This window comes from Pseudopipra pipra, chromosome W, assembly GCF_036250125.1.
Source record: "Pseudopipra pipra isolate bDixPip1 chromosome W, bDixPip1.hap1, whole genome shotgun sequence".
In the NCBI taxonomy this organism is placed as follows: domain Eukaryota; kingdom Metazoa; phylum Chordata; class Aves; order Passeriformes; family Pipridae; genus Pseudopipra; species Pseudopipra pipra.
In genome coordinates this window covers 30,222,304-30,238,244 of record NC_087580.1, presented here as the reverse complement: position 1 = coordinate 30,238,244, position 15,941 = coordinate 30,222,304, and the positions used below count along the sequence as shown (strand labels likewise).

At 56.5% G+C, this 15,941-nt stretch overlaps 1 protein-coding gene across 1 annotated transcript in view; it reads right to left on the bottom strand.

Moving 5' to 3' along the window:
* LOC135404968 (zinc finger protein OZF-like) overlaps positions 1-11,900 on the bottom strand; it is a 59,530-nt gene extending 47,630 nt beyond the window's left edge. Inside the window, exons 1-2 of the mRNA XM_064639692.1 lie at positions 11,788-11,900; positions 10,319-11,122 (exon numbers count right to left, since the gene is read on the bottom strand). Coding sequence (XP_064495762.1) covers positions 10,319-11,122; positions 11,788-11,900 — 917 coding nt within the window. The remainder of the gene's footprint in view (positions 1-10,318; positions 11,123-11,787) is intronic.
* Positions 11,901-15,941: the final 4,041 nt, after the last annotated feature.

Sequence of the window (15,941 nt, the reverse complement as noted above, 5' to 3'; positions counted from 1 at the left end):
GGCTCCTTTCCCAGCCTAAGCAGAGCCTGTGCCCTCAGGCCCACGGGGGCTGGGCTGTGCATTGCCCTGCAGCAGCCAGAGCCCAGGCAAGGACAGGGCCCTGATTTCCAGCTGTCTCTTTGTGTCCCTCCTCCCTTGGCAGCAGCACTGTGGCATTTCACTGCCATCCCCTGCTGCCTGGGCTCTCCTTGTTCTCACCATTCGCTTTTCTGAGCCACTGTGAGGTGGCAGATTCCTGTCCAGACACAACCCCTTTGGGTGCTGCTGTGGGGATGTGTCTGTGGCAGCCAAGTGCCCAAGTGCCCTCCAGGCACCTTCAGGGGCTTCAGCTGTTTGCCTGGGTGTCCTGCAGGGCTGCAGGTGCCCTCCAGAAGGGCACAGCTCTGCCATAGTATCTCTGTGCTGCACAAGATCCCCATGGATAAAACTCCTCAGTGCTAAATCCATGGAAATGCTCTGGGCAGCCGTACGTGGGAGCTGCAATGATCCCTGTGTGTGGCAGTCTGGGAGGAGAAAGATGAGATCCTAATCAGGCATCCTGAGGAAAGGCAAGGATTCTGTCAATGTGCTCTTTGAACCAGGATTCCTCTGCTCCCAGAAGTGCCTTGTTCCTTTCTTAAGGGAATTCCTAAGTTTGATCCCCCTTCAGCTCCAAGCTGCCAGCCAGGGGCAGCTGTGAACAGGAAAGAAGGCCAGCGCTTGTCTCTGCACCAAGAGACCATCCCTTTGCCTCTCAGGACTCACAAGATTTCACTTGGAGCACATTAGAAATGTCAGAAATTTCAGCCATCCAAACTCACTCCTGGCAAGAGGAACTGGAACAAAATCAAGTCCCCCAAATCCCCTCCCTCTGTTCTGCCCTTGGGCAAACTTTGACCAGCAGTTCTGGAAACACTTTGATACATCACAAGTGCATTTAATTGGAGATCACCCTCTGCTCCAAGTTGCCTCTCACTGCACAGCAAGAAGGATTCCTCAGGAGCCCATTCCAGGGTCCCTGCTCTCAGTGCCCCCTTCAGCCTGCAAAACCCAGAGCTCAGGGAAAGGGATGCAGAGAGATCTTCCTGAAAAGAGGCCCTGAATGCTGAATTGCTAGGAGACATGCAAGATGTTTTGCTAATTGAGTCTGGCCTAATTCAGTTCTGCCTTTTTTCTCCTCAACAGAAAACAATAACCAGAGGCAGCAAATGCCCAACAGCAGCTCCTTGCCCCAGTTCCTCCTCCTGGCATTTGCAGACAGGCGGGAGCTGCAGCTCCTGCACTTCTGGCTCTTCCTGGCCATCTCCCTGGCTGCCCTCCTGGCCAACGGCCTCATCCTCAGCGCCGTAGCCTGTGACCACCACCTGCACACCCCCATGGGCTTCTTCCTGCTCAACCTCTCCCTCACAGACCTGGGATCCATCTGCACCACTGTCCCCAAAGCCATGTACAATTCCCTCCAGGACACCAAAACCATCTCCTACACAGGATGTGCTGCACAGCTCTTTTTCTTTTATTTCTTCATCTCAGCAGAGTTTTCCCTCCTCACCATCATGTGCTACGACCGCTACGTTGCCATCTGCAAACCCCTGCACTACGGGACCCTCCTGGGCAGCAGAGCTTGTGCCCACATGGCAGCAGCTGCCTGGGCCACTGGCTTTCTCAATTCTCTGCTGCACACAGCCAATACATTTTCTCTGCCCCTGTGCCAGGACAATGCCCTGGGCCAGTTCTTCTGTGAACTCCCACACATCCTCAAGCTCTCCTGCTCACACTCAGGCTACCTCAGGGAAATTGGGCTCATTGGGGTTACTGTCTGTTTAGGATTTGGTTGTTTCATTTTCATTGTGTTCTCCTATGTGCAGATCTTCAGGGCTGTGCTGAGGATCCCCTCTCAGCAGGGACAGCACAAAGCCTTTTCCACCTGCCTCCCTCACCTGGCCGTCGTCTCCCTGTTTGTCAGCACTGGCACATTTGCCTACCTGAAGCCTCCCTCCATCTTCTCCCCATCCCTGGATTTGGCACTATCAGTTCTGTACTCAGTGGTGCCTCCAGCACTGAACCCCTCCATCTACAGCTTCAGGAACCAGGAGCTCAAGGATGCCCTGAGAAAAATGATGACTGGATGCTTTTCAGGAGCAATAAAGTGCCGGGTTTCTGCTATGTAGCATTCAGAATGGGACTCCTTAATGGCCCAGCCTTCCTGGTCAGGTTTCTCATAGAGGTCATTGGGTTCTTGCAATAATTTTCTGTGCAATGAAATATTATTATGCATCTGCCTTCTAATTCAGTATCTACCCATTGAATTTGACCCAGAGATGTAAAAATGATGAATTGTACTCTGACTATTCAAACAAAATAAAGGACCCTGCAGTGCCTTCTTTGTCCAAGACCCTTCTTCTTAAATGTTCCCAAAGGACAGCACACTGCAGGACAGGGGGTATTTGCAAACAGGAAGGGGACAATACTCCCAGCCCAGCAGCACTGCCAGGGAGCAGCAGGGCTTGGTCTTTGCAGAGCTGCTCTCTTGCCACTTCCACACTGTCCTCCTGAGCCCCTTTCTCGCTGTAAGGCCTGAGTGCTCTCTGAGCACAGTCCTGTGGACTGGAAGCCCTTGGAGCACAGGCAGGGACAGGCCCTGGGAACTTGTGAAGCAGAGCTGGGCTCTCTTACAGCATCTCCAGGATGCTGTGGGATTTTCTGAGAGCAGTGCATGTACTGGCTCACTTCTTGTGTGACCTTGCTCCAGGGCTGGAACTCTCCTGCAGTGTCACCATGACACTCCTGCTCTCTGCTTTCCAGGTTTCATTTTCAGATCCAGTCTTCCCCTCCTGTTCACAGGGACATCCTGGGAGTGCTTCAGAGCTGCCATCCTGGGGCAGCTCCTGCCCAGCGTGGGCAGGCACAAGGTCTCTCCAGCTGCTCCTCTCACCTCCCCAGTGCCACTGTTTTCTGCAGCCTCCTCATCCTTGCCCAGCACAGCCCTCCTGGCACAGTTGGACACAGCCCTTGTTCTCCCCCCTCCTCAGGCACCTGCCCAACCCCCTCAGCTCCAGCCTGAGGGCCAGAAACCTTCAGGGCAGGGAGGCACCAGGGAAAATGCTGAGGAAACCTTTCAGCTGCACTCAAATTCAATTGGAGGGGTTGGCCTCGAGGAAGAAATCTCTTCTCATTCTCCAGAACAACCAGGACAACCTGTGTTGTGTCCTGGGCACTCCTCTGGAAGTGTGGGCTATGGAAAAGGTTTTGGTGTCAGTGTTATTTTGAGATGGCTCCGCAGTGTCACTGGGAGACCTCTCCCAAACCCTTGGAAAGGCCAGAGCCACTCCAGAGCTTCCTGGGGCCTTGGCAAAGGCAGGCATGGAATCTGTCTGCAAACAGGGCAGGGTTGGGAGACTTCCAGACTGCTCAGGCTCAGCAGGGAAGGGGATAGGGCAAGTCTTCCTGCAGCCATTCCCAGGCATGGGAAGGACAAGGCAGGGATTGCAGAACCCCTGTGGGAGGGAAAAGAAGGGGATGTTTTGTGCCCAGACTTTATCAAGGCCCTTGACATGGTCTCCTGTGGTCTCCTTAGGGCCAGACTGGTGAGAGCTGGACTGAAGAAGTGGAAGATGTGGTGGGTGGGAATTTGGCTGAATGAAGAGTGTCAAATTAAATCCATGGTACAAAGTCCCCTTGGCAGTAATTTCCCGGTGAAGTCCCTCAGTGACCAGCCCTTGAACACCACTATAGAACATCTTTATTATCTCTCTGTACATTGAGACAAAATGTATTTTCAAGTCCTTTGTGAATGATGCCAAATTTCAGGGAGTTCTTGAGCAAACCCTGGTTTAAAGACACATATTAGGAGGGGAACTCCAATAAAATGAACTCACTCCCCTTTTATTCCCCACCACTACAGGGAAACAAAATACAAGGAGGTATAAGTGAAAAAATAAGAGTTTACTGACAAGAAATATAACAGCAAAACCAGCAATACCAACAGAAGAGTTCAAAGCATCAGCAGAGAGAAATTGCCTCCTCTCTCCCCCCCTGCCCCAACTCCCTTTTGTAAACAGATAAAAATGGTGATCAACACGTGTTTCCCTTCCCCCTTTTCCTCCTGAATGAACAAAGAACAAAAAACAAATCCACGGCAAAGAGGGGGAAAGCAAAATGTGGGAAACTCTCTGGTCTGAGATCAGTTGTGCTGCCCAAGAACACGCTGACTCCAGAGATGTCCAAGCGGGGCAGAGCCGGCGACTCCGGTCCGTGCGGCGGCGGGGGGGAGGCAGCGGCTCTGCTTGATTCCATGGAGTTCTGGGGAGGCACAGTGGACCCTTGGTTCCACGAGGTTCTGAGATGTCTCAGGGTTCCTTTTGTTCCAAAGAGACCCCGCATGTCACAGTGGTCCCTTGGTTCCATGAGATTCCACAGTGTCCCTGCATTCCTTTGGTTCCATGAGGCCCTGCAGTGTCACGGTGCCACTTGATTCCGTGACATTACAAAGAATCAGAATGGCCCCTTGATTTAAGGCCAACTGCACATGGGGCTGCCTTAGGGGAAGTGTGGGCACCCAGACAAGGGAGTTGTCACCCAACTGGACTCAGCCCTGGGGTCACCACATCTGAACTGGTCTGTCTGTCTGTGAGGTTCCCCATTCTGGAGGAATGAGGAAGAACTGGAGAGGAACTAGAGGAGATTTGACAAGATGGAGCTTTTCTCCATATTGCAAATAGAATGAAATCTCCACAAAGAGTAGCATTGAAGGTTCAGACTGAAGGTGAGGAAAAAGAAATGTCACTCAAAGAGGACCCTTGTGCTGAAAGAGGTCATCCAGAGGGAGTCAGGATCAGCCCATGGCTTTGTGTTCCAGGGAACAGCCAGAGCTGGTGCAGAGACATCAGGGAGGGTCTAGAAATGCTGCTGGGAGGGGGTGGGAAAGCAGGAGGGGTGTGTGCAGCCTGCAAGGCCAGAGCAGCAGCAGGGCCAGGGCAGGACAGCCTGCAGGAGAGATGGCCAAGGGCTCTGGCAGGGCTGCAAGGCCCAAAGGCACCCAGGCCTTTGTCCCCTTGCCTCTGGCAGCTGCCTCTGCCACTCAGGCCACCACAAGCAACTTGCCTGGCAGGTTCTGCCCTTGGTTTCTGCCTCGCCCCTCCCTCAGGAGCCTGGCAGGGGTTGCCCAGTTTTGGGCCTTTGTTGTTCCTCCCCCTCCCATCCCAGTGCCCCCCAAACAGCCCTGAGCCAGCCGGGAGGGACAGGATCTGCTGGGCCAGGGCCTGGGGCTCAGGCCTTGGCCTTTGTGCTCCACAAAACCAAGGCAGGCTTTGCTCAGCATTGCAGGGGCCTGCCCAGAGCCTTTGTCTGCCTGCACTCCTGGCCTCCAAGGAGCTGCTCCAAGGAGTCCCTGGGGAGGCTTTGGCAGTGCCTGCCCTCAGTGGGGCCCAGCAATGCTTCAAGGCACTTGGAGTTTGGCTTCTGACTTCTTCAGCAGCTGCTTCAATCTTCTCTCAGCACCTCAGGACCATGGGCTGGGCTGCAAACACACCGTGGGGCTCATTAAAATGCAGAAATCCCTCAGGATCTCTTTGTCTTCCTTTAATTGTCTTCCAGGCAATTTCAAAGCAAGTCTTTAAAGTTTGTACTTTTTTTGTTTTAATTCAATGATGGCTATTTTTTAGTTCAAAGAAGAGGTGATAGAAGTGTTCTCCAAGTGATCTTGATGCTGAGTGTCTCCTCAGGAGATCCACACTGACCCTGCATGATCAACCTTTCTCCTCAGCCCCCAACCTCACCAGTTCTGACATGGCCCATCTTGGACTGACATCACCCTTCTTGCATTAGACTTTACCTCTCAGCTCTGCAGCTGGATGTTCCAGCCCCATGGCACCATCTCCCACCTGCTCCTCTTAGAGATCTGCTTGCACACAGGCCCAGAAAAAGTTGTCCTATTTATGAGAAAAGAAATGTAAAGCATGAACAACCTCCCTAAACATCAAAACACCTGTAACCACATGCTCAGTACAAGCTCCCCCTAATGATGTCACATTTCTATCAGAGACAGTGTTAGCAGAGAGGTTTTTCACAGGTTGATACAAAAAGATTGATAGAAACATAATTCAGGAGCTTGCTAAGGAGACAATCAGACTCCTGAAGACAAACAAGCTTTTCCCTCCCTTATCACATGCACAGGCGAGAGGGATGTGAGTGGAGAAAGAGGGAGGAGAGGAGAAAACTGGGAAGGGCCTTTGTCTGGACAGTCTGTGTGAGAAGATGAGTGTAGAGATGGTCCTTGTGTCAGGACAGGTGTGAAGATATGAGAGGTGAGGGAAACTCAATCTACCATTTAACAGGCAGAGCAGTGGTAGTGAAGCTCCAGGGGAGGAGCAATACTTCTTTGGAATGTCCCTTTGAAAAGGCCCTGGAATTGGTAGAGGTCTCCTGGGAGTGAAGACAAACCAATGTGTCACCATCTGTGACAGGGGCCAAAAGTGCAGCCCAGGTGTGTTGGGTCTGGCTGAGCTGCAGTTCAGTTCCCCACAGCAGCCCTCCCAGGGCTGGGCTTGGCATTGGCAGCTGGAAGGAGGTTGAGAACACCCCAGTGTTTTGGCCACTGCTGAGCACAGCACCAACACTGGGACATTCCTTCCTTAGCTGAGGGCAAGAGCCTGGCAGGGGACCCAAGTAGGCCAGCTGAGCCCAACTGACCCAAGGGACATTGCAGCCCATGGGAGGTCAGCTCAGCTCTAAAAGCTGAGGCAGGGAGCAGGAGGGGGGCATTCATTGTCTGATGGCTGCCTGCTGAGGAACCGTCCCGCGGACCCAAGCCCTGCTCCTCGGGAGTGGCCGACCATGGCTGCTCATGGGAAGCAGAGAACAAACCCTGCTGTCTTTGGCTTTAAATAAACTGCCTTATCTCAACCCACCAGTTGTTTTTTTTCCCACCTTACCCTCTCCACTGTCCCGCTGGGAAGGGGAGTGATAGAGCGACTGGGAGGGCACCTGGTGTCCAGCCAAAGTCAACCCACCACACACCTGAACCCTTCCAGAGACTGCACCACCTCCCTGGGCTACTTGTTCCAATGCCTGAGCACTCTCTCAGGGGAAAAAGGGTTCTTTAATATTTAGTATGAACCTTGATCAACACAATTAAAGGCCATTCCCTCACAACCTTTCACTGTAGCCTTGGCAGAAGAGACCAATCCCCACCCCACTAAAACCTCCTTTCAGGTCATTACAGAGAGCAATGAGTCCCCCCTGAGCCTCCCCCTCGCCAGACTCAACAAGCCCAGTTCCCTCAGCCGTCCCTCAGCAGAAATGTTTTCCAGAGCCTTCCCCAGCTCCGTTCCCTTCTCTGGACACGCTCCAGCCCCTCAAGGGCCTTTTGGCACTGAGGGGCCAGAACTGGACACAGCACTCCAGGTGGGGCCTCCCCACTGCCCAGCACAGAGGGGCAATCAGTTCTCTGCTCCTGCTGGCCACACTCTTCTCCACAAAGGCCACGATGCCCTTGGCCTTCTTGCCCCCCTGGGCACACTCTGCCTCATATCCAGCCCCTGTCAAGCAGCACCCCCAAGTCCCTTCCTGCTGAGCAGCTCTCCAGCCCCTCTGCCCCCAGCCTGGAGCGTTCCAGGGGGTTGTTGGGACCCAAGTGCAGGCCCTGACACTTGGCCTTATTGATCCAGCCTGTCCAGATCCCTCTGCAGAGCCTTCCTGCCCTCCAGCACATCCACACTCACACCCAACGTGGTGTTGTCCATGAATTTCCTGAGGGGGCACTCGATCCCCTGGCCCAGATCATCCACAACGATGTTAAACAGGAGCAACCCCAACCCTGAACCCTTGGGAACCCCACTAGTGATCGGCCACACCTGGATTTCCTTCCATTCCCCACCACTCCCTGGGCCATCAGACACTTTGTCACCCAGCAAACAGTTCCCCGGGCAAGCCATGAGCAGCCAGTTTGTGCAGGAGATGCTGGGGGAGATGGTGCCAAAGGCCTTCTGGAATTCCACAGAGACACATCCCCAGCCTTTCCCTCAGCTGCTGAGCGGGTCCTTTGTCAGAGAAAGAGATGAGGTTGGTCAGGCAGGACCTGCCTTTCCCAACCCCACACTGGCTGGGCCTGATCCCCTGGTTGTCCTGCCCCTGCCATGGGATGGCACTGAGGAGGATCTGCTGCATGGACTTCCCTGGTCCTGAGGTCAATGGGACAGGCCAGGAGTTCCCCAGATCCTCCTTTTGGCCCTTCCTGGGGATGGGCATCCCATGTGCTTGTTGCCAGTCAGCTGGGACTTGTGCAGTTGTGCAGCACTGCTGGGGAATGAGTGAGAGTGGCTTGGCCAGCTCTTTCTCCAGCTCCCTCAGGACTCTTGGCTGCATCCCATGTGGGCCCAGGCACTTGGGGGGGTCTCACTGGCAGAGCAGGTCACTGACCATTTCCTCCTGCATTGTGGGGGCTTCACTCAGCTCCCCATCACCAGCTTCCAGCCAAAGCCTGCCTGCCAGGTGTCCAAGGGGTCAGTTCTGTTGCCCCCTCCTTCCTTCCCCCACAATGGAAAACTCCCTCATTTTGGGTCCCTGTGCCCCAGATGGCTCCAACCACCACCTCACCCACCAGTCCCACAATCATGGAATGCTTTGGCTTGGGAGGGGCTTTAAAGAGCATCTCAGCACCCTCAGAGTCAAGAATTCTTTCCTACTATCTCCTCCAACCCTTCCCTCTCTCAGTGTGAAGCCACTGCCCCTTGTCCTGTCACTCCAGGCCCTTGTCCAAAGTCTCTCTCCATCTTTCTAGTTGGCTCCCTTCAGGCACTGGAAGGCCACAATCAGGTCAGCACAAAGCCTTCTCTTCTCCAGCCTGAACAATCCCAGTTTTCTCAGCCCTGAGATATTTCTGAACCTCCCAGAATCCAGGGGCCATTGGGACCCTGCAGAACCTCCTGCATTCAAGTGCTCCTTGTGAAACTGCAGGCTCTCCTGGAACCCAAAGATTCCTGGAACACTGCAGAGCTCACGGAACAAAGGGGCCACTGTCCCACTGCAGCTCCTTCTGAAGCACAAGGGACCCTGGGACAATGGGAAAACTCCAAGAATCCAAAGGGCATTTTGGGACTGCAGGGCCTCATGGAACTAAAGGAACCTTTGGAGACTGGGGAAGCTCATGGAATCAAGGGGCCATTGGGACATGTGGGGCCTCCTGGAACCAAAGGAACCCTGAGAATGTCTGTGGGAACAACATAAGGCAGCAGCAGTTGCATTCAGTTAATGAGGATCCAAAAGGAGTGTTATGGCCTTGACTGGTGTTTTCCATCCAGAGAGTGCTGTTTGCCAAAGTGGAAACCACTTGGAACGCTCTGCATGGCAGCCTGTGTTTTTCTCTGGTGGCTGAACACAGCCAGCACATGAGGGGAGGGCAATGTGTGGGATCAGGGCACTGCTTTGGGGCCATGCTGGGAATTCCAGTGGACTAAAAGACAAAGCCCAGGTGCTGTTTCCAAAGGAACCCCAATGAAAGGGGGACAGCCTCATTTTCTCCTTCAGTGCCCACAGGAGAGGGGACAAAAAGTGGGGGTTGGGACCCCAAAAGTGTTCAGGGGGGAAATGGGGGATTGAGGGGACAATGGGAAAGTGGGAGGAACAGGAAAAAGGTGGAAAAGGAGGGATAGTCTGGCAGGTCCCACAGTCCCATGGGGGCCTTTGGGTACAAGGGGGCTAGGAAAGGGGGGGCAGGCCTTGAGCTTCCAACTTCCTGTGGTGTGCTGGGGGCTGCTGGATCCAATCTCAGCCTTGGATCATGGCAACAGTTTCAGATTAGAGGAATTACAGAGGTGTGACTGAATCACTTTGGTCCCCCAGGTTTTAATGATGGCAAATCAGATCTATTGATAGAAACAAATTTATTTAGAGATACAAATGATCAGACAAAAGATCTTCATCACAATTAGTGCACAAAATACACAATAAAACTACCAGGAGTACAGGATAAGATAGGACAGGGCTCTACACTAAAGCAATTGTTGAAGCAATTCTACTAAAGCTGGCACAAAAGCAATAATTCTTAATTAGAGAAGGATGGAACTCCCCAAGACCAACGCTCGGGGGGAGATCTCTGCTCTCAGCCTCCAGCAGTGACCTTGGGGGTTCCCAGCCAAGGCAGGAATCTCCACACACCCCTCCAAAAAGGGTTCTGTTTGAAGAAGCTGCCCCTGTGAAAGGGGACTGGCCCCTTGTGGTCGAAAGGGATGGACTGACAGTCACTGGAGTCCAGGGGTTGCCTCAACATCAGGGGGTTCATTCGGGGTAGAAGCAGCGGCCGAAGCTCTTCCCACAGTCGGGGCACTGGTAGGGCTTCCCTTACTGGTGGGTCCGTTGGTGTGAGGTCAAGGTAGAGCTGTGGGGGAAGCTCTTCCCACACTCCCCACACTTGTAGGGCCTCTCCCCGGTGTGGATGCGCCGGTGGGTGACGAGGTTGCCGTTCCGGTTGAAGCCCTTCCCGCAGTCAGTGCAGTGGAAGGGCCTCTCATCCGTGTGCGTCCGCTGGTGCAGGAGGAGATGTGAGCTGGTCTGAAACCTCTTCCCACATTCCGAGCACTTGTACGGTCGTTCCCCAGTGTGGATGCGCTGGTGGGTGCGGAGATTGGAGCTCCGGTTGAAGCTCTTCCCACATTCCCCACACGTGTAGGGCCGTTCCCCAGTGTGGATGCGTTGGTGGGTGCGGAGGGTGGAGCTGTCATTGAAGCTCTTCCCACAATCCCCACATGTAAAGGGCCATTCCCCAGTGTGGATGTGCTGGTGGGTGAGGAGCTGGGTGCTCTTCCTGAAGCTGTTTCCACATTCCAAGCACCTGAAAGGCTTCTCCCTGCTGGGAGGCTGCTCAGGGACCACCAGGTCAGAGCTCCCCCTCAAGCTCCGGCCGCCTTCCCAGCACAGGCTGGCTCTTTCCTCCTCAGAGCACCCTGGGCTGGCTTTGGAGCCCCTCCTGCGGGGGGATCTCCGGCCCTTTTCCTCCCCGCTGCCTTCCTGCGCCGGGGAGCCCTTCAAAACGGCCTCTCCCACCAGGGTCTCACGGGGGGATTTGTCCTCCGGGCTCTCCGTCCTCAGCTCGGGGCCTGGGGCAGGAAGCAAGAAGGACAGGGAGGGGATTTGCCTCCGGCCCACAGGGAAGGCCAAGGACATCCCCCCAACTCCGGCCCCGGCAGGACGGCGGCGCCAGCGGGGTTGTCCTGCAGCCGGGGCCATGCTCGGCTGACAGAGCCAGCACAACACCCGCCCAAAGGGACACTGACTGCCTCCTCACCTGCCTGGGGGGCCCAAGGCATCTTCCTCTTCCTCGCAGCCTCCTCCTCCATCCGCCCAAGCTTTGGGAAGGACAAATCCTGATGGGGGGAAAACAAGGGCTGAGCGTGTTGGCTTGGGGGTTCCTCCTGCCCAAGTCCATCTCTAGAACTCACCGGGCATCCTGTGACCATAAAAACCTCCAAAACACTAAGATTCAGCCTAAAGAAACCCAAACCACCAAGATTCAGGAAAAAAACCCATCAGAAATAGCAAGACGACTTTTACCCCCCCCAAACTGCAAAAAGTTGAGACTCAGGTAAAAAATATTCCAAAATATGAAGATTAGCCCAAAACATCTCTCCCAGAAGTTACCCCTCTCTGGTTTCCCCCCTATGGGGTACAGAGAGTCTCCCCTGTCTGGGATGTTGGAAGTTTTGGGGGTCCCAAGGTTCCCTTCTCCTCTGACTCGCTTTCAGGTGCCACATTCCCTGATATTCCCCCTCTCCAGGTTCTCCACTTTGTTGTCCCAGGGATCCCAGGGGTCCCCACTGTTCAGGCTTCCCTTTCTCTGCACCCCCTATTTCAGGCTCCCGGGGGTCCCGGAGCTCCTCCCTCTCCGTGCTCCCCCCTCCAGGCTGCCGGGGGTCCCCCAGCTCCGCCATCACCCTACTCCACCCTCCACACTCGGCAGCTCCCGGGCTCCACACCCACCCCCGGCACTCCCGGGGGGCCCCAAACCCGCTGTGTCCCCCCCGCTGGCACCGGGCTGACAATGGAGCCGGCGGGGCCTGACCCAGCAACACCAACCCCCACCGTGGGGGGGGACCCACACAAGGGCCAGCTGTGCCCAAGGCAACCAAACAGCCCCACAGGCCAGGGGACACCAGAAACTTCCCCAGGGCAACGAGAGCAGGGAGCAGATCCAGCCCCCTGACACATGGGCAGGCTCTGGGTTCAGCCTGACCAGGGGCAATTTGGCACCAACAGAAAAGCCCTGACTGCTGGCTCGGCACAGGGGGCCCGAACTCCCCCCTCTCCAGGCTCTCAGGGCTCTTGCAGCTCCCCCCTCTCTCCAGCCTCCCCTGCTCTCCAGGGATCAAGGCATGGGGACACCAAGGCACCCCCACTTCACACTCGCTCACACTCTCACCCCTTCCCTCAGCCCCCCTCTCACACCCCTTTCCTGGGCTGTTCCCTAGTGTGGATGCATTGGTGCCGGATCAGGTGGGAGCTCCGGTTGAAGCTCTTCCCACATTCCCCACACAGGTAGGGTCGTTCTCCAGTGTGAATTTGCTTGTGCCGGATCAGGTGAGAGCTGCTCCTGAAGCTCTTCCCACAATCCCCACATGTAAAGGGCCGTTCCCCAGTGTGGATGTGCTGGTGGGTGAGGAGCTGGGTGCTCTTCCTGAAGCTGTTTCCACATTCCAAGCACCTGAAAGGCTTCTCCCTGCTGGGAGGCTGCTCAGGGACCACCAGGTCAGAGCTCCCCCTCAAGCTCCGGCCGCCTTCCCAGCACAGGCTGGCTCTTTCCTCCTCAGAGCACCCTGGGCTGGCTTTGGAGCCCCTCCTGCGGGGGGATCTCCGGCCCTTTTCCTCCCCGCTGCCTTCCTGCGCCGGGGAGCCCTTCAAAACGGCCTCTCCCACCAGGGTCTCACGGGGGGATTTGTCCTCCGGGCTCTCCGTCCTCAGCTCGGGGCCTGGGGCAGGAAGCAAGAAGGACAGGGAGGGGATTTGCCTCCGGCCCACAGGGAAGGCCAAGGACATCCCCCCAACTCCGGCCCCGGCAGGACGGCGGCGCCAGCGGGGTTGTCCTGCAGCCGGGGCCATGCTCGGCTGACAGAGCCAGCACAACACCCGCCCAAAGGGACACTGACTGCCTCCTCACCTGCCTGGGGGGCCCAAGGCATCTTCCTCTTCCTCGCAGCCTCCTCCTCCATCCGCCCAAGCTTTGGGAAGGACAAATCCTGATGGGGGGAAAACAAGGGCTGAGCGTGTTGGCTTGGGGGTTCCTCCTGCCCAAGTCCATCTCTAGAACTCACCGGGCATCCTGTGACCATAAAAACCTCCAAAACACTAAGATTCAGCCTAAAGAAACCCAAACCACCAAGATTCAGGAAAAAAACCCATCAGAAATAGCAAGACGACTTTTACCCCCCCCAAACTGCAAAAAGTTGAGACTCAGGTAAAAAATATTCCAAAATATGAAGATTAGCCCAAAACATCTCTCCCAGAAGTTACCCCTCTCTGGTTTCCCCCCTATGGGGTACAGAGAGTCTCCCCTGTCTGGGATGTTGGAAGTTTTGGGGGTCCCAAGGTTCCCTTCTCCTCTGACTCGCTTTCAGGTGCCACATTCCCTGATATTCCCCCTCTCCAGGTTCTCCACTTTGTTGTCCCAGGGATCCCAGGGGTCCCCACTGTTCAGGCTTCCCTTTCTCTGCACCCCCTATTTCAGGCTCCCGGGGGTCCCGGAGCTCCTCCCTCTCCGTGCTCCCCCCTCCAGGCTGCCGGGGGTCCCCCAGCTCCGCCATCACCCTACTCCACCCTCCACACTCGGCAGCTCCCGGGCTCCACACCCACCCCCGGCACTCCCGGGGGGCCCCAAACCCGCTGTGTCCCCCCCGCTGGCACCGGGCTGACAATGGAGCCGGCGGGGCCTGACCCAGCAACACCAACCCCCACCGTGGGGGGGACCCACACAAGGGCCAGCTGTGCCCAAGGCAACCAAACAGCCCCACAGGCCAGGGGACACCAGAAACTTCCCCAGGGCAACGAGAGCAGGGAGCAGATCCAGCCCCCTGACACATGGGCAGGCTCTGGGTTCAGCCTGACCAGGGGCAATTTGGCACCAACAGAAAAGCCCTGACTGCTGGCTCGGCACAGGGGGCCCGAACTCCCCCCTCTCCAGGCTCTCAGGGCTCTTGCAGCTCCCCCCTCTCTCCAGCCTCCCCTGCTCTCCAGGGATCAAGGCATGGGGACACCAAGGCACCCCCACTTCACACTCGCTCACACTCTCACCCCTTCCCTCAGCCCCCCTCTCACACCCCTTTCCTGGGCTGTTCCCTAGTGTGGATGCATTGGTGCCGGATCAGGTGGGAGCTCCGGTTGAAGCTCTTCCCACATTCCCCACACAGGTAGGGTCGTTCTCCAGTGTGAATTTGCTTGTGCCGGATCAGGTGAGAGCTGCTCCTGAAGCTCTTCCCGCATTCCCCACACGTGTAGGGCCGTTCCCCAGTGTGAATGTGTTGGTGTTGGAGCAGGTGGGAGCTCTTCCTGAAGCTCTTCCCACATTCCAAGCATCTGAAGGGCTTCTCCCTGCTGGGAGGCTGATCAGGGACCACCAGCTCAGAGCTCCACCTCAAGCTCTGGTTGCCTTCCCGGCACAGGCTGGCTCTTTCCTCCTCAGAGCACCCTGGGATGGCTTTGGAGCCCCTCCTGCGGGGGGATCTCCGGCCCTTTTCCTCCCCGCTGCCTTCCTGCGCCGGGGAGCCCTTCAAAACGGCCTCTCCCACCAGGGTCTCACGGGGGGATTTGTCCTCCGGGCTCTCCGTCCTCAGCTCGGGGCCTGGGGCAGGAAGCAAGAAGGACAGGGAGGGGATTTGCCTCCGGCCCACAGGGAAGGCCAAGGACATCCCCCCAACTCCGGCCCCGGCAGGACGGCGGCGCCAGCGGGGTTGTCCTGCAGCCGGGGCCATGCTCGGCTGACAGAGCCAGCACAACACCCGCCCAAAGGGACACTGACTTCCTCCTCACCTGCCTGGGGGGCCCAAGGCATCTTCCTCTTCCTCGCAGCCTCCTCCTCCATCCGCCCAAGCTTTGGGAAGGACAAATCCTGATGGGGGGAAAACAAGGGCTGAGCGTGTTGGCTTGGGGGTTCCTCCTGCCCAAGTCCATCTCTAGAACTCACTGGGCATCCTGTGTCCATAAAAACCTCCAAAACACTAAGATTGAGCCCAGAAAAACCCAAACCACAGACATTCAGGCAAAAAACTTCTCAGAAATAGTGAGATGAACCTCCCCTCAAACTGCAAAACATTGTGATACAGCCAAAAAATACTACAAAATATAAAGATTCAGGCCAAAAAATCTCTCCCAGAAGTTCCCCCTCTCTTGTCTCTCACCTCTGGGGCTTGGAAGGTCTCCCCTGTCTGGGATACTGAGGGTCCCACTTAGGGATGCTGGGAGTGTTGGGGGTCCCAAGGTTCCCTTCTCCTCAGACTCTGGCCTTTGGAGTGCTGCAATCCCAGACATTCCCCCTCTTCAGGTTCTCCACTTTGTTGTCCCAGGGATCCCAGGGGACCCCACTGTCCAGGCTTCCCTTTCTCCACGCCCCCCATTTCAGGCTCCCGGGGGTCCCGGGGCTCCTCCCTCTCCGTGCTCCCCCCTCCAGGTTGACGGGGATCCCCCATCTCCGCCATCTCCCCGCTCTGCCCTCCACACTCGGCAGCTCCCGCTCTCCACACCCACCCCCGGCACTCCCGGGGGGCCCCAAACCCGCTGTGTCCCCCCCGCCGGCACCGGGCTGACAATGGAGCCGGCGGGGCCTGACCCAGCAACACCAACCCCCACCGTGGGGGGGGACCCGCATCCCCCCACCCACCGCCGGGGCTCTGCTGCCAACCCAGCCCAGCACCCCCAAAAACACCTCCTGCCCACCCCCAAGAGCCACCAAGGGCACAGCCCTGCACAAGGGCCAGCTGTGCCCA